The sequence below is a fragment of the Protopterus annectens genome, chromosome 6.part1, assembly GCF_019279795.1.
Source record: "Protopterus annectens isolate FY-2018-M chromosome 6.part1, PAN1.0, whole genome shotgun sequence".
In the NCBI taxonomy this organism is placed as follows: Eukaryota; Metazoa; Chordata; order Ceratodontiformes; family Protopteridae; genus Protopterus; species Protopterus annectens.
The window spans coordinates 396276193-396298792 of NC_056738.1; the positions used below are offsets into that span (position 1 = coordinate 396276193).

At 44.3% G+C, this 22600-nt stretch overlaps 1 protein-coding gene across 1 annotated transcript in view; it reads right to left on the reverse strand.

Moving 5' to 3' along the window:
* Positions 1–22600, reverse strand: part of RPS6KA4 (ribosomal protein S6 kinase A4) — a 785184-nt gene that overhangs the window by 538852 nt on the left and 223732 nt on the right. The window contains exon 2 of the mRNA XM_044075810.1: positions 22523–22594. Coding sequence (XP_043931745.1) covers positions 22523–22594 — 72 coding nt within the window. The remainder of the gene's footprint in view (positions 1–22522; positions 22595–22600) is intronic.

Below are 22600 nucleotides of genomic sequence, written 5' to 3' on the forward strand. Positions count from 1 at the left end.
ATATATATATATATATATATATATAACTTACAATTCTTACGTGGTATCGGGAGTAAATATATATAAATGCAGCACTGCAAAATTTGTGATGTTTAAAACAGTGCTGAGTTTAGTATGCAAACAGAAATGACATACTCATGCATGAGTGAGCCTCTTGCACCCCTCTATAACCCCAGCTGCAGAGATGGTGCACGTGGCAAACCTATCTTACAAATTGCACCTCTTCAGTCTCTGCATTTCAGTACAGCTTCTGTAGCAGACGTTTTATCTTTTGTGCTATATCTTGCATTAGTTTTAAAAAGATCGAGTCTGACTTCAGGTGTGCGACTGAGTGATGGACACTTTTTTTTTTTTTTTTTACTCAGACTGGTCAGATTCTTAAAATAAGATACCTCTTTAGCTTGTTTTGAGACTGTTACCCTGCAACAGGTACAGCGGCACCAATCTTCCATAATAGTTTTGTTTGAATTTTTATCTTTACAGTTTGATGTTGTTTCCTTCTCTAGTATTTTAAGTCCTTGTATTTTCTAGAACCTCTTGGTTTTCACTGTCTGAATATTTAAAGTTCAGTGAAAAAGAAGTTATGTACTCACCATAACATTCCATCTGAGTAGGTAACTTCATTTGTCAGCAACCTGTGGGTATCGGATCCGAGCCGGCAACTTTTCCAAGCTAAAGACCCGAGCTCATAGCAAAGACAACAATCTGAACATCCTAACCTGAAACCAACTAGGAGTGAAACATCAATCCTGCAGGATACAAACTACCGGTTAGGGGGATGAAGGGGGGCTCGGTTGCTGACAAACAAAGTTACCTACTCAGATGGAACGTTATGGTGAGTACATAACTTCTTTATCTGAAGTAGTTAACTTCATTTGATCAGCAACCTGTGGGACAGAGTCCCCAGCTACCAAAACTTGGGAGGTCCTCAAGGAAGGATATTCCGGAGCACTGCAGAGCCAAATGATGCCCTCCCCCTGGATATCAAGTCCAACTTATAATGAGTAATAAAAGGTATGAGAGGAAGCCCAAGTGGCCACAGAACAAATGTCATCCAAGGGCATCCTAGACCAAAAGGCAGTAGAGGTAGCCACCGAACGCGTAGAGTGTGCACGAACTCCCACGAGCTCAGGTCGACCAGAGATTTTATATGTATGAAAAATCCAGTTGGAAATCCACCTAGCCAGAGTTACTTTCGCTATTCGTCTACCCAAAAAGGGCTTGGTGAAGGAAATAAAGAGCGGCTCCGATTTCCAAGAGGCAGCCGTCCTATGCAAATAGAAGCGCAATTGTCTATGCACATCTAAAGAATGGAGTCTGTATTCCCCTTTGTTCTTGTAATTAGGGAAAAAGACAGGCAGATTAATGGATTGGTTGATGTTCGCTTCAAAAGCCACTTTTGGTAAAAAAGAGGTATTAGTCCTGAGGGAAACTCTGTCTTTATGGAAGACAAGAAACGGAGGTTTGGTACAAAGGGCCTGAAGCTCCGATACCCTTCTAGCTGAGGTGATAGCAATCAAGAAGGCAGTTTTCCAAGACAAAAACTTTAAATCAGCTGAGGCTGCAGGCTCAAAAGGTGGACCAGTAAGAGCCTGAAGAACTAATGTTAGATCCAATGGAGGAACCGCATTCTTGACCGAAGGTCTTAGTAGAAAAGTACCTTTCAAGAAGGTCTTGCAGATCTTAGAGGAAGCTAAGGGATGAAGATCATCTCCAATGTGGAAGTGGGAAATAGCCGCCATCTGAACCTTCACGGTTGAAGAACTGGCCCCACGATTGAAAATGTGGGATAGAAACTCAAGAACTGCTGGAATAGGAACTGTAAAGGGATCCACATTTCTTTGCTCGACCCAGATAGAAAAACGTTTCCATTTACTGTTGTAGACTTTCCTGGTGGAAGGCTTATGTGCGGCCACCAGGATGGATTTAAATGCGGAAGAGATTCCGGGAGTCCTGGCCACTAACAGAACTGGATCAACCAAACAGAAAGCTTGAGGTCGTCCAGGTTTGGGGTTTCTAATCCCGAAGGATGAGAAATCAGATCCGGGATGGGATCAAAGATCCAAGGAGGACCTAATAGTGAGACCGCAGGTAAGGAAACCAGGTTTGACGAGGCCAGAATGGGGCTATGAGGATAACTCTGCTCCCCAACAGACGAGCTTTCTGCAAGAATTTTGTCATTAATGGGAGAGGAGGATAGGCGTAAAGAAGACCGGATGGCCAAGCATGAACTAAAGCATCTCTGGGGGTCTCCCCCGGTGGGGGGGATCAGAGCGAAAAACTCGCTGCACTTTGCGTTCGAAGGCGACGTGAACAGATCGCAGCAAGGTTGACCCCAACTGAGGAAGATCCTTTTCGATAATGAGGGGTTCAGAGACCACTCTTGAGGTGAGAGGATAGTTAGACTCAGCTTGTCCACTAAAATGTTGGACCGACCCAGAATGTGCATTGCCAGCAGAAAGTGGTTGGTGGATATCACCCACTCCCAAACTCTCATGGCCTCTCGGCAGTGCGGGTAAGACCTGGTTCCCCCCTGTTTGTTGATGTACCAGACCACTGACATGTCTGTCTGAATTGCAATAGTCCCTAGAGGACAAAGGGCATGGAGAGCCTGCAATGCTAGAAGCACTGCCCTCATCCCCAGAACACTGATATGCAGAACAGTCTCTGTTGGGGTCCACGTGCCTTGGACGGTTCTGCCCATGCAATGCTCCCCCACCCTAGGCGAGAAGCGTCCATGGTCACTGTGGCCTGGGGTAGAGGCATCAAGAAGGTCTTGGGAATGGAGCCACCAAAGCAGAGATTCCCTGCAAACTCTGCTGAGGGGAATAGGCGAGTATAGCAGATGTTGAAGGATGGACCATTGTACCTGAAGGGTCCATTGAAGAATCCTCATATTGAAGCGGGCTAGAGGTGAAAAGATCGATAGCCGCCGACATAGACCCTATAGCCCTCAGGGCTACTTCCACCAGAGGGGCTGAAGACTGCAGAAGGGCTAGGACGTGGAGACAGGTTGCGGAGTCTGTCTGGCGTCAAGAAAACCTTTGACTGAAGCGTGTCTATTCTGGCCCCTATGAAATCTAAGACCTGAGCAGGCTGAAGGGACGATTTTTTGTAGTTTACAGTGATTCCCAATTGGTGGGCCAAATGCAGGAAATAATCCCTAGCCGAACATAATAGATGCCTGGTGGGGGCGGCGAGGAGCCAGTAACCAGGTAAGGAAATACCTGTATTCCCTGAAGCCTCAGGTAGGCCACTACAACTGCCATGACCTTGGTGAACACCCTGGGGGCTGTGGTGAGACCAAAGGGGAGGACCCTGAACTGACAGTGGCTGGCTCCCAGCCAAAAGCAGGGAAATCTCCTGGATCGCCATTCCATTAGAATGTGGTAGTATGCATCCTTGAGATCTATGGAGTACATCCAGTCGTTCTCCTGCAGAAGGGGGAGAATAGATTGAATGGTGACCATCCGGAACTTTTCCTTGGCAAAGGACAGGTTCAGTGTAGACAGGTCGAGAATTGGCCTTAGGTGCCCCGTCTTTTTTGGCACCAAAAAGAACCTGGAGTAAGTGCCTGATCCGGACTGGTCTGCGGGGGACGCGCTGGATGGCTCTTTTTCCTCTAAGGTTGCCGCCTCCCTCTGATGGGTTGGGACATCTGGAAGGCACCCCAATAGGGGAGGAGGATTCAGGAAGGGAATGGAGTAACCTCTGGATATTATCCGGAGCAGCCAGCAATCTGTTGTGATGGACTCCCAATGTGCTAGATGCTCCGAGAAATGCCCCCAGACTGCCTCCAGAGAGGAGCAGTCGGGCAACCCCTCAGGGCTGCTGCGAGGGTCGATCGGAAAAGGGTTCCCTTGACCCAAAATTTCTGGGCCCCCCTCTGCCTCTGGGCCAGCGTCCATCTTGCCCTCCCCCCTGCCTCTGAAGGACGAAGGATCCGCAGTGAAACGGGATTGTTGAGATTTCCGGAACCACATCTTCTTTTGTCCTCTCTGGTTCCTGGTGAAGGACCTTTGAGGAGTCGAGAAGCAGACTCTGATGACAGACAACGTCTTCCCATCTTTCTCGCTCTGGAGAAGCGCATCGCGGACGGTCTTGCCAAACAGCGAAGAACCATCAAAGGGAGCATTCTCGAAGGACGCCTTGAAGGGTTCCGCAAAATCGCAGACACAGAGTCAGGTATGGTGCCGTAAGGCGATGCCTGCTCCACTGGCTCTAGCGGCTCCCTGCATGGCATGGGAGAGAAGCCACATAGAAGTGTTGGCTATCGACTTTAGAGTGGCCATTTGTGTCGAGAAGATTCGCTTGTCCTCGGCCGACATGGACTCCGGGGGTGACCCAGCGAATTCCTTAAATAGGTCTCGCTGGAGCCGAATCACGTGTGCCAAGTAGTTCAGCGACCTTATGGAAAAGGTGGCTGAAGCGAACATCCGCTTTCCAATGCGGTCCATCATCCGAGGCTCCTTGTCTGGAGGATGAACCGAGGAACGTTCCTGCGCTAGTTCCTTCTTGGTGGCAGCTGCCACCACCATGGCATCCACTGGGGAACCTTTGCTCCATGCTGTCCTGTCAGAAGGGGGGCTGAGGATTTTGTCTGGTCTCCTGGGTATCGGCCTTACAGTGTCCGGCTCCTTCCATGCCCTGGTAGTTATAAGGTCTACCAGGGGGTCGGCCGGAGGGGACACCCAAGAGGTAGATGGGCCTGCGTCAAACACCTCCAGAAACACGGACTCATCCGAGGAAGGTTTTTGGGCTGACCACCCCCCTTTCATTCGCAGCATCTCCATGATGTCTCCAAAGGAGACATCCTCAGGGGGTCACCTGGGGGAACCTTCCCCTTCCTCCAAGTCCATGTCTTCTGTGAGGGACTCGCGGGAGTCCAAGTGCCTCCTCTTGCACTTTCGTTTGCGAGGCACCTCCTCAGGGGGGCTGTCTGAGGAGGGCTCACCAACCAGATCCCGTCCCTCCAGGGGAACCATCTGGGGCATAGGCGCAGGCTGTCCCTGGGGACGGATGATGGAAGACAGGCCAGTCAGCGAGGGAATGGCGGGTGGATCCGTAGCATGAGCCTGGGGCCTCGAATCCCTTGAAAGGACCCTCTCTATGAAGTCGAAAGCAGAGGGCGAACTGCTCTCCCTGGGATCCGAGAGCAGCCCCCTCGGATCAGACGTGCAGATCGGAGTCGGAACCTACGCGATCGGATCCGACAGGGCAGTGCGCTCCGACCGAAAAGGAGCCGAAGACACACTAACCTTTCCTGATCCGAGGCTCGGCTCACAGCCCCGAGAGCTCTGATCCAAAAAGGGACCCGACAAACTCGAGGGTACAGTCGGCGAAGCAGCGATTGCTATCGGCACCGACACCCCGGCTCCGACACTGCCCAGATCCGATGGCTCTGAAACCAGATAGTCAATCGGAGAAGGAGCAATGGGGGCAAAGAAGGGGGCCGAGCTCTCCCCGGGAGGGGGGAGGGGCAAGAGCACTCCCATCTGCATCTGGGCCTGGAGGAAGCGACGCATCATCCGGTCCATGTCCGCGTCCGAAAGGCTCCTGGTGGATCTGGAAGAAGCCGCCGAGGATGGTCGGGAAGGCCGCCTTAACGACCTTGAAGATGACCGTGTCTCCTCCTCTGGCTCCGGAGAAAAACATGAAGAGTGAAGCCGAGAGGGGGAAGACCCAGAGGCCTTCAGGGGAGAGCGGAGTTGCTTAGCCAGCGGGGCCGAGGGGGCATAATCGAACCGCCGCTTGTGGTTCTTACGCCTCTCCCTATCACAATCCTTATCTTTCCTGTCCCTTTTTCTAGAGTCCCTCTCTCCCTGGACCGTAACGGGAGGTTGAGTCCCGGCCAGGGGAGCAGGAACAGAAGGTGGAACAGTCGCGGCTGGTACCACAGAGGGAGAGGAGGGCGAAGCAGACTCCGCAGGCATAAGGCCTGCCAGGATTAGCTTGGTCCTCCTGTCCTTCAAAGCCCGGGGGTTAAAGGCCGCACAGATTTTGCAGCCTGAAGAAAGATGTGCTACCCCCATATGGTACATTTAGAAAATATGGCTTTAGGGCCTTCGGCCATCTTGCACACACACACACACACACACACACACACACACACACACACACACACACACAGAAGGGGAATGGGGAAAAAGTAACGCTACCAAAAACAGAGAAAGAGCAATATTTCTAACTAAGGTGGAAAGGACACACACACAGACACACTTTATTTAAAAGCTGTAAGAAAAAAATTAGCTTTATAACCCTCTAACTTTACTCACAAACCACCAAGAGCTCGTCTCTCGTGCTTCAGAAGCAGAGGCAAATGAGATCTGAGGACTGGAAGGAGGTAGCAGAGTATTATGGGTAAGGGGGAGGAGCTAGGAGCTCAAATCTCTAGCTTGGAAAAGATGCCGGCTCGGATCCGATACCCACAGGTTGCTGATCAAATGAAGTTAACTACTTCAGATCTTAGTTTAATTTTAGATCAGAAAAAATATACTTCCAGCAGCTCACGGCAGATAAATCCAAAATAAAGCCAACGCCAAGTTAAAATCCAGTAAAACCTTTTAATGTAGCAAAGAACAGGTAGAACTGGTAAGGTCTTTCACAAACATCAAGTTTGCTACATCAGGCCTTCACATTTCAAAACACACACAACTCTATTTAATTATAGCAGCTCTTTTTTAAAAAGCCCAATCACATAGGACTTTCCCATCATGACACTCACTCTCAACTTAACCCTATATCTGCTCTAACAAAATAAACTAACATAAAGTGAATATAAAAGCACACAATTCACACAAGATATATATTGAACAATAAATACTCATACATCCATAAATATATATGTGTATATTCTAACAGCAGGAAAAATGCATAAAAAGAATGATCATAATATATAGTAAATAAATATCTGGCAGATCAACTAAGTCTATCATATCCTAAGTTTCCGAATCTTTAATTTCAAAGTAATGTCTATATGGTCATCGAATCACTTACCTAGGTGCACCCTAAGTCTAATGATCCACCTAAGCTCTCTCTCTCTTCTGTACTATTGACTATTTGATGACTGCAAACTAGGAGCCATTCCTGAATCCCCAAATGATGTGGATATTCTGCAAAAGGGCCTTTCAGAAACAAATGTGTGGTGCCAGAGCCATGGGCTCAAGCTCAATGCCAAGAAATGTATATTTATCGAAAAAACATGTACCCGTGAATTACCACATAGGTGGCAGTACACTAAACACCAAAAGTGTGATGAGACTTAGGGACACGGGTGGACAGTGGTCTCACCTTAGATAACCACATCACCACAACAGTCAGGAAATCCTATGTGGCACACCTCATCACTAAGGGCTTTTCATCCAGAAAAAAGGAGGTCATTGTCTCACTGTACTCATCCCTCAGACCCATTACAGAATACAATGCCCCATTTGGTATGTGCCTCTCAAGACATCTGCAACAACTAGAAAGGCTGCAGAAATACCTCACTAAAAGAATCACAGGCCTAAAGCAGATGCCCTATGCTGACTGTCTAAAAAAACTCCAGCTCTACTCTGTTGCATATAGTCTACTCAGAGGCAATCTCTGCTTAACATACAAAGCCATGTCTAACCCAGAGCTGTTGGGCATGTTACACTTAAAGAAATCCCAATCCCTCAGAGCCACACGCTACAGGGATCTAAACCTTGTCATCACAATGAACAAAACATGCTGGAGGGATAGGTTCCTGACCCAGAGACTCCCCAGACTCTGGAATAGACTGCCCATACATGTCAAGCAGAGCACCTCTGGCCCTCTTCAAAAGGAACCTTGACGACTGGATGGGAGATAGGAAATTCACCCCGGGGATCAAGTCAGTCTCTCTGCTAGACAGGGGTCCAGGGAAGTAAATATTGTGGGAAGAAATAGCCAGGGAATTGTTATGGCTAGTCTTGTACAGGCCCCAAGGCAGACAGCCTAGTACCAACCTATGAAATTATTAGATATATTGCCCAATCTAACAATCTTTCCCTAATTCTAGTACACTAAATCTAAAATGATGCTCAGTGCTCAACTCCATAAAGTGTATTTTTTTTATGTTATGTTCTTATTTAGAATAACTGAGCAGCATACGCATTCTGTTTTTAGCCATACATTTTACAAGCAGTAAATGTGTAGACAGACTAAAGTTTGCATGTTCAAGCTTCCTTTTGGCAAAATGCTTACCTAGCATAAAGTGCTTTGGGAAAAGAACATTAAATATCGAGTGAACAAGACAAGATATTCTTAACGCATGCACTGAGGAACTCCTTAAACTCACCACTGTAGCCATAAACACTGAACACTATGGAATGCAAGGTTTATATGCACGGATGTTTGCAAATGGTCTAGACACTGAGGCAATTCATAAAACAGAATTGCTTGACAGTTTGTGTACAAACAGACCAACTCTTCAAGCACCACAGATGTTCACTGAGCACACAGACAGACCTTAAGAACACGGGCAGTTGACTAGTACTGGGATTAACAGTCATATGGTGTAGCAGTCTTGATGTGCACCTGCATATGAGTAAGTGACTGTAAATGTACTATCCCAGCTGTCTCTTGGCTACATTATCTATATACTGTCTGTCTTATTGGAGAAACTTCTGCAGTTTAGCAAGGATGCTATACTACTGAATGAAAGGAGTACTTTCCTGTGACTTTGCAATTCTGGCAATGCTGACTTAAAAATGAAAGGATTTTCGGGTAAAGTCTCCCACCTACACAGACTCGTATATTACCAGGCTAATGACGGGGGGGGGGTCCTTTCTAAGCCTAACCAAGTTTTCCTAAAAGAATAAGGGCCAGGCATTTATAAGCTACCTCTTTCTATAAGGGACATAGGCCTGGTGTAAATTTTCTTTTCCCCATCCACTGACCTAGGTTGTACTTAAATGAGGTAATAGATTAACTCTGCTTCACATGGAGAGGAAGATACGGGGCAATCTCTGGGCCTCATACCCATCTCTTCAGCATGTTCAGTTTAAGTCGCAGACTGAATTCAGGTCCCTAGACTTTGTATTTCTGGTACTGTTTGACTTATAAATATGCAAGAGATTCTTACGTGTTGGGTTTGTGGATGCCTTCTAAGCCAGGAGTAGATCGCCCCTCAGCAATCTATAGGAAACTTAGTAGTGGGAAAGACCTTAAGGAACTCTGCATAAGGCAAGTTTGTTACTCCTTTTATTCTTTTTGTAAGGAACCTCTGAGGTCACTGTCGTTGCTACATATGCCTGGTCAAGTACATACCAAAGGAAGCACTGCATTCTATGACTGGTCTGATAAGGGCAAAATCAAGTGGGATAATGACCTCTTTGGACCTAGATGTGCAACATAAAAGCATTTCACCACTGTAGCCATGTGGTGGCTGAAGGCAAGGATACTGTCTGTGTGTATACCCAGATCCCTGACCACTGGATCAACTCTAAAAGGTGAGTTGTCAACATGGTAATAAGCTGGGAAGGTTGACGTCCCAAAGGAGACAATCGTGCATTTCATAGCATTGCGTTTAACTCCATGGGTTTGGCACCATTTGTTAATCAGAGTTAGGCCTTCTTAAAGAATGCTACTATCTGCAGTGGAGTTTATGATAGCCCCCAGCTTGCGATCATCTGCAAAATTGGTCAGCCATACACCTTTAGCATTTGCTTCCACTTCAGAGAAATAAATGACAAAAAGTAGCAGGCCCAGTACCAAGCCCTGGGGGACTCCACTAGTGACTGGTCTCTGGTGGAGGTGGCCTCACCTACTTTGACCTCCTGGGTCCTATCAATGAGCCAGTTGGCTATCCAGCAGGTGATAAAAGGGTTTATACCTAATTTAGTGAGCTTGTCTATAATACCGCACTGGAGTACTGTATCAAAAGCCTTGATTAGGATAGAGGTCAGCTGTGGGCACAATCTTGCCCTCATCCATTGCTTTGGTAACCCTCTCAAAGAATTCCAACAGATTTCTCCGGCATGTCCTTCCTTTAACAAAAATCAAACTGATTGGTCCATTATTTGCAGGTTACCTACAGCCTCATTTATCATGTCCATGATGATTCGTTCCATGACCTTACATATGAAGTTGATCAAAGGAGTGGGGGGGAGAAATTAGAGCAAAACCTCTCATCCAAAAGACAGGCAATAGCCTTAGGTTCAATGTGGATGATGTTATTTACAACAAGTTGTGTGCATGGCTGTACATTTCCCTTGAGGTTACATAGCTGCAAAAAGCTGTGGGGTTGCCCTTTGCCTGAAAAGCTACTTTTTCTTCACATTTAGCCTTTGAAGTACTAATTAACCAACTCTACTGCCTGTTTAGATTGGTCAGGGGGGTTTTAGTATGTTGGGCTTTACTCCTACTCTTGGCCAAGATTTTTTTTCTTTTGTCGAATAACTGATTTACATTATCATTCCACAAGTTTGTATTAATCTTAATGAGTGGGCACAGCACTCTCTACATATCTATCCAAACAGCTATACAGGGATTTTGTAAATAGCTCAGCATATGCTATGGTGTTTACTATGTTTGGAGGTACGTGGAATTTAGCAAAGGTATCACTTAGTAGAGAGACATTAGCCTTGTAATAGTTCCTAAAAGTTTCTGGTTTTGCTGGGACCTCAGATTTCATTTTTATTTCAAGCAATACTGTCTTATGGTCAGATCTGATGAATGAGGACATGGCACTGGGTGAGGAGCATGACTTCCCCCCACGTTCGGGTGTACAAGGTCCAGGATGTTTGTACCCCCGGTAGGAGAATGGACTAACCACTCCAGGATGTTGACATTAAAGCAGTTTAGGAATCGCTGGGCTTGTACATTACAAATGGTATAGGATTCCTAGTATATAAAGGGGTAGTTGAAATCCCCCATGAACACATAGGGTTGAACAGTGAGGGACTCTAGTATATTGAGAAAGGTAGTAGGGGATTCCTGGGACACGGAGGGGGATCTATAGTTACAAGAATATGGTAAGAGGCCCTGTTTATGGTGAGTTGCACATGTACGAGTTCTAATGGGCTATGTAATAAATGGTCGGGATGTGAGGTTGTTTTCAATATAAATGGAGACTCCTCCACCTTTAGTTCCTTTTTGTGCAGTAGCTGGTCTAAAAAAGTGTGAAAGACATTATAACCTTGCCCTGCTGTGGTATTCTTCATGACTTTAAACCAAGTCACCACTACTACACAGATGTTTACATTCTCCAAGGACAGGCAGGTCGTCCGGGTAGTGTAGTTTCTTGTAAAGACTTCTAGCATTGAGCAGTACCACCTCCAGATAGTCATTCATAGGTTAAGTTAAATCAGGTGGTTTATCAGCTTGGCATTGTCTAAAAAAGGCACTATGGAGGAGGAAAAGATCTTTGCCAATGCCTAGAGGGTACAAGTACAAACCATCCCTGGCAAAGCAGCATGGTCTGCCAACCATGTCCTCCCAGGCCGTCAAATATTCTACCCAGAAGCAGCTAAGCCAATTGTTAAAATCAACCATTTTTTGTTGGCATCATCCTTGAAAAAGGTAGTATGTTGCTCAGTGCTGTGCTAATACCTGCCTGAGACAAAATATCCAAGAGCTTGATCATGTCTCGCTTCATATACATTTAAGTGAGGTTCATCTCACATCATTACTACCAACATGGAATATCACAGAGTCATATCGTTACCTGTGCTTCAATGACCCGAGTGCCTGTGTGCCTTGTCTGATCCTAGCCCTGGAAATGCAGTTAATCATGACTCTCTCCTTACTTAGTCTGGTAAGGTGGACATCTGTGCGGCTCACTACAGAATCACCAATGACGCCAAATTTGCCTCAAGGACTTAGCAGCAGAGGCACTGGATACAGTGCTAATATGTGAAGCTGTGGGTCGTATTTTAACTGAGTATTATGTGATGGCTGAGGACCCTTTCGTTGATTGTGCTGTGCAGGAGGTCTTAAGTGTTTTAGGAAGGTTACCTGTTAAGTGCCTGGTCATAAATACTGTTTTATGTGTAAGGTCTTTACTTTGTGTAGTAATAATGGTACTAGTGTCACTCACAACCTCTACATGATTGGTTTTGGGTGTATAAGAGAGCTTTGTCCCCAACATTAAAGTGTATTTACACTTCTCAAGTACTTTATGTCTTAAGAATAAGTAGGTTGTTAGTGCACATGAGGCAATTGTTATAATGCCTTTGAATACCCATCTAAACCAGACAGGCCACAGAGACAGGAGTGAGGGAAATTTAAGTACTAAATAGGTCAGTAACACAAGAAACTTGAACACTGCTCATCTATGCACATACTAGATGCTCTTGTATTCTAAAAAATCTGTCTTAGACAATAAAGGTATTTTATGGGAAACAGACTGCAACAGATCAGGGTCCACACAAATTAAAAGGGGGAATTACGCTGAGAGATATCTGCATCTAAACAGATCACTGCTATCGCAGCTGTGCAAAAAGCAGCAATTTCAACTAAAGACTGTAAAAAAGGTAAAGTGCAGGTATTCAACGCAAAAACCCAAATGCAGCTGTGACAAAAAATGTGAAAAAAGTACAGTTGTGTACACTTACCATAAATGTAGATGTTTGAGTGTATTCATTGTTGCAGTCATCACATTTGGGTTATATGCTTGCAGTAGCCCTCAGTCGGCCTGATTATCAAAGTCTTGGGTCCTGCGTCAGTTGCTGTCTCATCTTCTATGACGTCAGGTAGTCAGGGATATAAAGCATGCAGCCAATGCCATTACATCAGTTTTTCTTGCCCCAGATGTCAGGTAGTATAGTAAAGGAGACTAGAGATACAGCCAAAAAAAGTCAGGGGGCTGGAGGGAGGGTAACCAGGACTGCAACAGTGAATACACTTGAACATCTACATTTATGGTAAGTGTACACAACTGTACCATGTTCTTCATGTTTCACTGTTGCAGTCACCATATTTGGGTAGATTCCCAAAGCTAAGGATGGGAGGAGGAATTTAGATAGCATTAGGACCAACTATAATGCCCTGCAAGATTGCAGTGGCAAAGCCAGCTCTGGATTTAGAGAAAATTGGCAAATGGTAATGCTTGGTGAAAGTATGTACAGAACTCCAGGTAGACGCTTCTAGGATGTCTCTGGTAGGAAAACCTCCGAGAAAGGATTTGGAGGTAGATGAAGCCCTGGTTGAATGGGGTCTAATCCCCCTGTGGGATAGGTTTTCCATGGTGCTTATAGCAGAAATGAATGCAATGGCCTATCCATTTAGAAATGATTTGCTTTGAAATAGCATTCCCCTCTGCCCCTGTAGCAAATGCCACCAGCAGTTGCTCAGATTTCCTTTGAGATTTAGTCCTGTCCAAGTAAAATCTAAGTTGTCTGTGCACATCTAAGGAGTGCAGTATCCGTTCTCCTTTGTTCTGTGGATTAGAAAAGAAGGTTGGCAAACAAATGGACTGATTAAGAGCCACACTGGATACCACCTTGGGCATGAAATAGGGATTGGTCCTGAGGGACACCCTGTCCACATGAAAGATGATGAAAGGCACCATTGCCATAAGGGCCTGTAATTCAGATACCCTTCTTGCTAAAGTGACTGATAAAAGGAAAGCCATTTTCCAAGAAAGGAGTTCTGCACTTGCAGCTGGCTCAAAAGGAGGAAGAGTGAGTTTTTCCAATACAAAATTAAGGTCCCAGGCTGGAGTTGGGGCTCTCCTGGGTGGTCTTAAGTTTTTGGCCCCTCTGAGGAACTGCTTGAGCAGTGGGTGAGAAAAGAGGGGTGGTTCTGTGTTGTAATGAGCTGAAATGGCTGAGGCGTGAATTTTGATGGAGGAAAAGGAAAGGCCCTTGTGAAGCATCTCAGTTAAGTATTGAAGAATCTGAGGTAAACTGGGTGCTGCTGTGGCCAACCCTTGAGTTTGGTTCCAAACACAGAATCTTTTCCATTTTTCAGCTTAAGATTTTCTAGTACTAGGCAATTAGCCACGCTGCCAGGTTCAGGGTTTGAAGCTTGGGGTGCAGAATCTGGCTCTCCTGCTGAGACAGCAGGGTAGGGGGTCTAAGGTAGGTACCATGGGGCCAGCTGTGACACACTGCGCAGGAGGGGGTGCCAGTGCGGACGTGGCCAGTCTGGTGCAATAAGTATCATCCTTGGTTTGTCCTGTTTGATCTTTAGTAGTACTTTGGAGAGGAGAGGCAGAGGAGGAAAGGCATAAACTGATAGATTTTTCTAGCTGAAGGACAGAGCATCTACTTTTCAAGCTCGTTTGTGGGGAGTCCTTGTGCAGAATTTGTTCAATTGGTAGTTCTGGGGGGAGGAAAACAGGTCTATATCTGGGATCCCCATTTGCTGATCAACATATTGAAAATCTTTGGTTCCAGTTTCCACCCGTGTGGGTCCATGAGATTTTGCCTTAGTTCGTCTGCCAGTGTATTTAGTTTTCCTGGTAGGAATTGAGACTGTAGATGCACTTGGGAGCTCAAGGCTGTGTTCCACAGAGCCATGGCTAGTCTGCAGAGGGAGTAAGAATGGGTACCCCCTGCTTATGTACCACATAACAGTGATGTTGTCTGCCTTTACCATTACTTGTCCTGGAAGAATGTGGTCCTTGAAGGCTATCAGAGCACTCTGTACAGCTGACATTTCTTTTTGATTGATATGCAGGTGCATTTGACTTGGGTTCCATTTGCCCTGAATGCACTTCCCTGGCAGGTGAGCCCCCCATGCATAGTCTGATGCATCTGTTAGGGTTTAGGCGGCAAGGGGTAGAGTGAATGGTAGTCCCTTGTTTTGGTGGCAGGCCTCTGCCCACCAAAGGAATTCTAACCATAAGCAAGGTATGATAAGAATCATTGCTTCTAGATCCCGAGAATGTTGACACCATAGGCATTTTAGATACCATTGTAGTTTCCTCATATGCAGTCTTGCATATGGAATTAGTAGAATGCATGAGGCCATGAACCCCAAGGCTTGCAGTATTTTTCTTGCAGATAGCAGGGTTTTTGTGGCCACTAGTTTGAAGTAAGTTGTCAAATGAATTTGTTTCTCTGGCATGAGGAAAGCCATCTGGGAAGCTGTGTTCAAGCTTGCTCCCAGGAATATAAATTTGTTGTCAGGGTACCAGATGTGATTTATTTTCGTTTATGGTGTACCTCAGACAAGTTAACACCTTTTGTACAAATGCCAGATGATTCAGAAGTATGTCCTGGCTTTCTGCCTGAATTAGACAATCGTCCAGGTATGGGTGTATTTGAATATTTCTTTGTCTGCAAAATGCAATGACTGGAGCTAGGCATTTTGTGAATACCCTGGGCACAGTAGATAAGCCAAAGGGCAGTGCAGAGAACTGATAGTGCATGCAGCCTGCTTTGAAGCGTAGGTATTTTCTGTAAGATTTCCTTATTGGGATGTGCAGGTAGGCTTCCTTTAAATCCAGTGTTGCCAACCAGGCATCTTTGCCTATCATGGGAAGCAACTGGTGAAGAGTTAGCATCTTGAATTTTGGAATCACCAAAAAGGTGTTTAGGATACACGAGTCCAAGATAGGTCACCATGAGTTGTCTTTTCTGGGTACCAGGAAAATTCTTGAGTAGAAACCTTGTCCCTTTTCCTCTTCTGGCACAGTCTGAACAGCCTTTAATCTTAAGAGAGAGAGCACTTGCTTCTGAGCCTCTGCCAATTGATTTGGGGGTAGATCAGGCCAACCGTTTGGGGTTGGTAACGTGTGGACGTGAAATCTGTATCCTTGGGAAACTATGTTTAAAACCTATTTGTCCTGGGTAATGAGTTCCCAGCTTTCTGCTTGCAGAGCAATCTTTTCCCCCTAAAGGAGCAGTCAGTTGAGAAGTGCTTGAAAGTTTTAAAGTTAAGTCAGTGAGACAGCTTACCATAGGAAGGAGTCTTACTAGTCCCCGATTTGGAAGTGGGAGCCCCCCACCCCCACTGCTTAGTCCTGTGCGTACCCTGGGACAGAAGCCTGGGTGTTCTGCTGGCCCTGGGTTTGAACTGAGTAGGACTGGAAGAGGCAGGAAAGGACCATTTTTTTGAGGGCCAATGCCTACTAAATCTAGGAGGCTGCACTTGTAAGAAATCTTTAACAGTTTGCATAGATTTAGCTTTTTCCTCCATCTTTTTAAGAACTTTGTCTGCTTTGTCGCCAAACAGGCGGTCCTGATTTAAGGGAACATCCAGCAATTTAATTTTAACATGATCTGGCAAAGACTGCTCCTTAAGCAAGTATGCTTTCTAAGTACAGACCCGGTGACAGCAGCCCTGCAAGATGCCTCTAGTGAATCAAAACCACATTGCAAAGTATCTTTTCCAACCTGTTCAGCAGAATGCATTAAATCCTGTAAATCCTTACTTTCACCACAATCAGGAATCAACATCAGGGGCCAAGCTAGATTCCGAAAAGGCATAGTCAACAACGTCCAGCACAGGAGGGATAGTTAAAGGCCTGTGTTGGGGCAGGAGTAAGAAATCTCTAAGCCTCTTTTTAGAATCAGAGTAATCCTGGCTCGCTCAGTGAAAATGCTCCCTAAGACTATGCAAGGTTTCACCAAAGGAAAAAATCCTCTGGGGGAGAAACAGAGGAAATAAAGTCCTCTGCATCAGAATCCTCACAGGTAGATAAGGGTAAATCCTGGTCATCAGAGGAGACAGAAATTTCAGAATCCTGGTCAGAAGTATCATAAGCAAATTCAGTCCTAGGTCTCTTAGAGGGGGAAGGTTGGCTTCCCCAGATTAAAGTCATAAGGTCTTCAGCCATTCTTATTTGTTTTTTAGGCATAGAGGCTTGACCATGCAGTCTGGGCATCGGATTTCCAGGCATGGTTCGAGTTTTAGGCCTAGAAGAAGAAGATAGTGTCGGTTTAATATGCAAGTCAGTAGGCCTGGCTACACCCTCAGAAGCCAGTGCCTGCACAGAGACTACAGACCCAGCCAAGGTAGAGACATGTGCAGGTTCCACAGTTGAAGCATCTCGCAGCATACCAGACTCCGAATGGGTTTCAGTAAAGGCCTGCAAATTCTAAAGTAGCGGGTATCAGGGGTTGCGAAAGAGCCTCACCGAGTACTGGCGACTAGCTTAGCAGAAGCATCGTCGGCAGCTTAGGATCTGGGCAGCCTGTCTCTGTCTTTATCTTTGCGTTTTTTCGGAATGTCAGTAGTCAAGTGGCTTACCGAAGACATATCTGCATAATTGAACCGAGTACCAAAATATTTAGAAGCGAAAATGTACAGACAATGAATAGTTCGTGATTTAAATAAGGCACAAAACAGACAGCGAGGTACATCGTGGTCAGGGCCTAGGCAAGGAATACAGTACGAATGAAAATCTTTATGAGGTATTTGCTTTCCACAAGAAATACAATTACTGACTTTTACTGACTTCAGTTTAGAAGAAAAAGTTTCCCCAACGGGGTACTTAACTTTAGTTGAAGACTTCGGTTCTGAAACTCGAAAATGAAAATTTCAGGAGTCAGCCGACTGGCACATGCGAACTGCTTCTGCTTCAGGCACCGCACAGCAAGAAAGACTGATGTAATGGCATCGGCTGCATGCTTTATACCCCTGACTACCTGATGTCACAGAAGATGAGACCACAACCGACGCAGGACCCAAGACTTTGATAATCAGGCTGACTGAGGGCTACTGCAAGCAGATAACCCATGACTGCAACAGTGAAACACGACGAACATCAAGTGCCAAAACAGTGTACATGGTAATGCAAGTCAAAGCTTTTCTAGAGTTTAGCACAAAACAGAATCACTACTCTTCTCAAGTAACATGGTCAACAAACACGGTCAACCGCCTCGGAGTTTGTTGGTTATGAGGCAAGCGTTGTGCCAACTATGACATTTAAATATAATTTATTATTTACTTTATTTTACATTTGTTTACCGGGACAGTCCGACTGGATACATGTCCATTTTCAGCGGAGGCCCGGGGAGAAAAGCTCCAAAAAGACATTCAACAAACTGTTACATTTTTACAGTTTAAAACACAAAATAAAACAAATAAAAAGGATTTTTACACAGATGTAAACAAACACAAAAACAGATACACAAACAAATTATTATATTTTTACTCAAAAACACGGTCTAGAATTTTCCATCTAAGAATGATAGGGTATTGAATGCCTAGTAGGCTAGCTTGGTAGTAGATCCACAGAGATCATAGGATTTATAAGTTAAGAAACAAAGTGTAGGCAGAAGTCTTCCATGTGCACATGAGTGATGGTTAGAGTTGGTCTGGATTAGGACAAGGATATAGCCATCATTTTTTAAAGTACTGAAGCATACTTTTCTTAAACTGAGGTAGAGAGAGTTCAGATGTAAGATTATCAGGAAGAGAATTCCATGTTTTGCCAGCAGAGTTAAACAGAGATTTACCGGCTGTGTTGTTGGATTTCAGAGTTTGAACTAGTAGTCTTTCAGAAGAACAAAGTGCGCTAAGGTTACTGTAGCGTGTGATGAGGTTTTTAAGTGTGGGTGTATTATCTGGTTGGTACAAGATCTTGTGTGCAACTATTAGTTGGTTAACCTGAAGTAGGTTGGGCAGTTCAAGCCATCCTAGTAGATTTAGGTTGACAGTGATGAGTTCTGTAGGCTGCATTGGTAGCAAATCTAGCAACATGATTATAGCCGCTAGAAAGCTTAAGGTCAGTTTTGCTAAGGTTTGTAAATAGAGAGGAAGCATAGAGGAGGGTGGAAAGTAGATGTGTATAAGCAACTACAGTTCTGGCTAATGGCATTGATCCTATATAGTGAGCCAAGTTTTTTATTAACTGTTTTAATAGCTTTATTGATATGCAGATCAAACTTAAGGTTATTATCTATTATAACTCCTAACAGTTTGGTTGAGGAATCTGAGGAAATAATGGTGCCGTTGTTGGGTTTTAATGCAAAGGTTATAGAGGCAGACCTGAGTGGGGGAGAAAAGCAGCAGTTTGGTCTTATTAGGATTTAACGTGAGACGACGGTTAAAGAGCCAATTTTCAACTGTGTTAAAAGTATTTTGGGATAGAATCTGCAACTCTGTAGGTGAAGTGTCAGAGCATACTAAAGTGGAGTCATCTGCATATTGAATGCATGCTGCATTTGGGATGACCTTATACAAATCACTGATACACATGGCCAAACCAGACCACGAGGTAGTAAGGGTCCGTGTATACCGAGTGAGTGCACTGGAGCTAAGAGTAGGTTTTTCTTACTTTCTATTAGGTTCCTCTCCTCCTTTTTATAACAACTTGTCTAAAGAGTTGCATTTGTTACATTTTATAGTTTTATGGCTATGAGAGTAAATTACACTTTTATGCCCTGGTAAGACCGTTAGTGTTCAACAGCTCACACTTAAAGCATTACGCTTTCTTGAGCAGTTTTCATTGCTTGATTAAATCATCTAATATTCAATAAAAAATAAAGTCCTGCAGCCAATCAAAAACAGCACACTCTTTTCTTTACACAATACCAGGCCGGAAAACAACATAGGTCCCCTCTAGTATCGCTAAAGTGGAACCAAGACAGTACTAACTAAAGACTGTAAAAAGGTCAAAAAGTGCGGGTATTCAACACAGAAACACTCAACTGATGCAGCAAAAAAACAAGTGCCAAAACAGTGAAAATGGTAATGCAAGTCTTATCTTTTGTAGAGTTTAGCAGAAACCAACAACACTATTCTTCACAAGTAGACTGGTTGCAAAACATTGTCAAACACCTCAGGGACAACGATTCAAATTTTAACAAATTAGCCCTCTAGCCAATCAAATAATGGCATAATAAACCTTACACCAGCAATTTCCATCTCAGAAGGGCATAGGCTATCCTCTCCTGCCACAAAAGTGTAGACCACAAACCTTCCTAATGTAAAATAAGTGGATTGAAGCCCCAAGTGCTTAAACCAGAACAAAGACACTTTTAGAATGACTGACATAATAAGCCTTCAGCCAGTAATTCCCAACTCAGAAGGGTGTAGGCTTCCTCTCCTGCCACATTGTAGACCTCAAATGTCCCTAATGTAAGATAACTAAGCCCAAGGGCTTGAGGCTTAGAATAACAGTTACATTGTAATCAGGCTAGCAAGCAGTAATAAATGCAGCCAATTAAATGCAACTGAACACCAAGAACATGCAACAAAAAGCTAAATGAAGACAGAATAAACTTAAATACAGTAAAAGCAGCTGCATAAAGTGCACGTTTAGTAAGTGCGAAGGTAGGAAACAGAAGATAATTTGAGTTTAAGAGAGTAAAGAGAGGGTCCTAGTTGATCTCTCAGTGCTCAGTAGAATGAGATGATGAGATTAAACTGGGAGGAGTGTCCAAAGCCAGATTTATAGAAGTGGCAGGCAACTCAAAAGACACCAAGTTTAAAGGTACAACAGGAGTAGGGAGGGTGGGTCAGAAAAATCAAATGCAGACAGAGATCAGCAGTAGTCAGGCAATGAAAAGCAAGTCACAGAGAACTACATCTAAACAAAGGTACCACTAAATACCTGTAGTTAAATGAGGAATGTCATTTCTCAGCTCCTCCCACTAAATAGCTGGATTTTATTCACCGTCTGCAATTCTTTTCTAACAGACCCTAGCCAAGACCACTTAAAACTTCAAAAAGAACAGACCAAAAAACTAAAACCAAACAAAAATGCAATATAAAAGTAAAGATAAAGAAAAATGGAAGTAACCAAACCTTAAATGAATAATGTGAAAATGAAATCAAACGCAGATAGAGATTAGCAATAGTCAGGCGCAGAACAGCAACTTACACAGCACTACAACTAAATATATAAGGGGTACCTGACAAAAAAATATAAGCTTCTTAAACAGAAAGACAATGGATGACATGCAGATTTGCAGACACACTATCCAGGGGGGTTTGTTAAGCAGTGCCTCAAACGTCTAGAAGCATATCATTATAGAAACATATGTCCTTGAACTCTGCCTATGATGTTATTAAATGTACTGCCTACTCTAACCTAGACACAGGCTGTCTAGACTTCTTGGAAGGTACTTATTTTTGTGTTAACACTACACACAGTGTTCAAAATTGGACATAACTGTGCATCGCAGTCTACAGCCTGCATTCAGAAATGAAGATCAGGCTGGCAGAGTAGCAGAGAGAGTGGTGCACAATGTTAATTACTCCTTTCTCTGCTATCATGGTAAGCAGTGATTCACAAAGGTTTCATGCTCCTTAGCCCTAACATAGTAGGGTTCCTTTGCATGCCACGCACATTAAGGGGTCAGGCTGTCCACCTCTTTCCACTTGGAGGGGGGGGGTCAATTTAGTCACCATTTTGTGGGTGGACTATAGAGTCTAGTAGATGTACTATGCCCCTATGATTTACACTGTTACTGGGTTTGTCACTGCTGCAAAGGTTTTGTTGTACAGTAACATTTTGGCTCAACAGCCTTCAGTTGAGCACCAAAAGCAGTTTGCCAAATCAGCAAGGTTGGGTTTTCCATATTCACTGCAGTTGGTCTGCAGCTAAAAGTACAGTTGTGTACCTACCATAAATGTAGATGTTAGAGTGTATTCACTGTTGCAGTCATTAGGGTAGCCTGCCAGCAGAATAACCCAAGAGTAATGACTGCAACAGTGAAACACAATGAACATCTTCCCTACTATTCCACACCTGCTGGCCAATCTACAAGATTCCTGTGTCTGTGAGTTGCAGACAAAGGCAGAGGCTTCATTTGCATGCCAACTATGCACCTGGGTACTAATTAAACCAGAGTACATCTGCATTCTGTGTGGTTTGAGAGACTAGGAATTGCAAAAGCCATATTCTGTGGGTTACACCACACAACAGTTCTACACAAATGCATACCATGTTTATTAATACCAACTTCAGATGATTTAAATAGGAGCATCTACTATTAAAGATTTTGATATAGCCACAGTCTGCATCTTTTGCGTAGTCACTACTATTCAATGCATTACTCTATAATGCCATCTAAGTAGTTCTGTTTGGAAACGTACTGGAACTTTCCATGATGATAGAATTTTCCACCTTCATCATGGGCAGAAGTGAAGATTCAATGTACCATGCTGGGGACAAGAAAAGATGTATAAACACTAGCTTTTAACTGGCCAAGTACACTCACCAGTAAGCATTACCTGGATGGAAATCAGAAGTGTACACACAAACACACATACACACATGTGTGAGCACATATGTGAAATGCCAGGATGTTCTGCAAAGTAATTAATTTCACTGTTGCCTACTGATGAAATTCTACCTGCACCTAATGTTACCTAACCATGTCTGCCAATAATAACCATAATCATTCTAACACAAACTACTGTTCAGCAGTAAATGGTAATGCAATATTCCTGCATGAAACATTTACAGTATGGCAACCACCCTGACTATAAAGCATTTAGCCCCTACAAATAAAGTGCAAATCTGCTCCAGAGAATAGTGAAATATATAATCTAACAAGCCTGTACTTCTACAGAGGTTGCACATACAATAGCAATGTAGCACAAATACATACTTGTATAACCACATTTAGGGTTCCAACAGTACTAGTTTTCAAATACATGCTGAAAATAAACTCACCACCAGTTCCAAGCACTTTAAGCAGCTCAAAGTTTTCCATTCCCACCTTCTCTGAATGCCCCGTCAAATTGGCTGCAT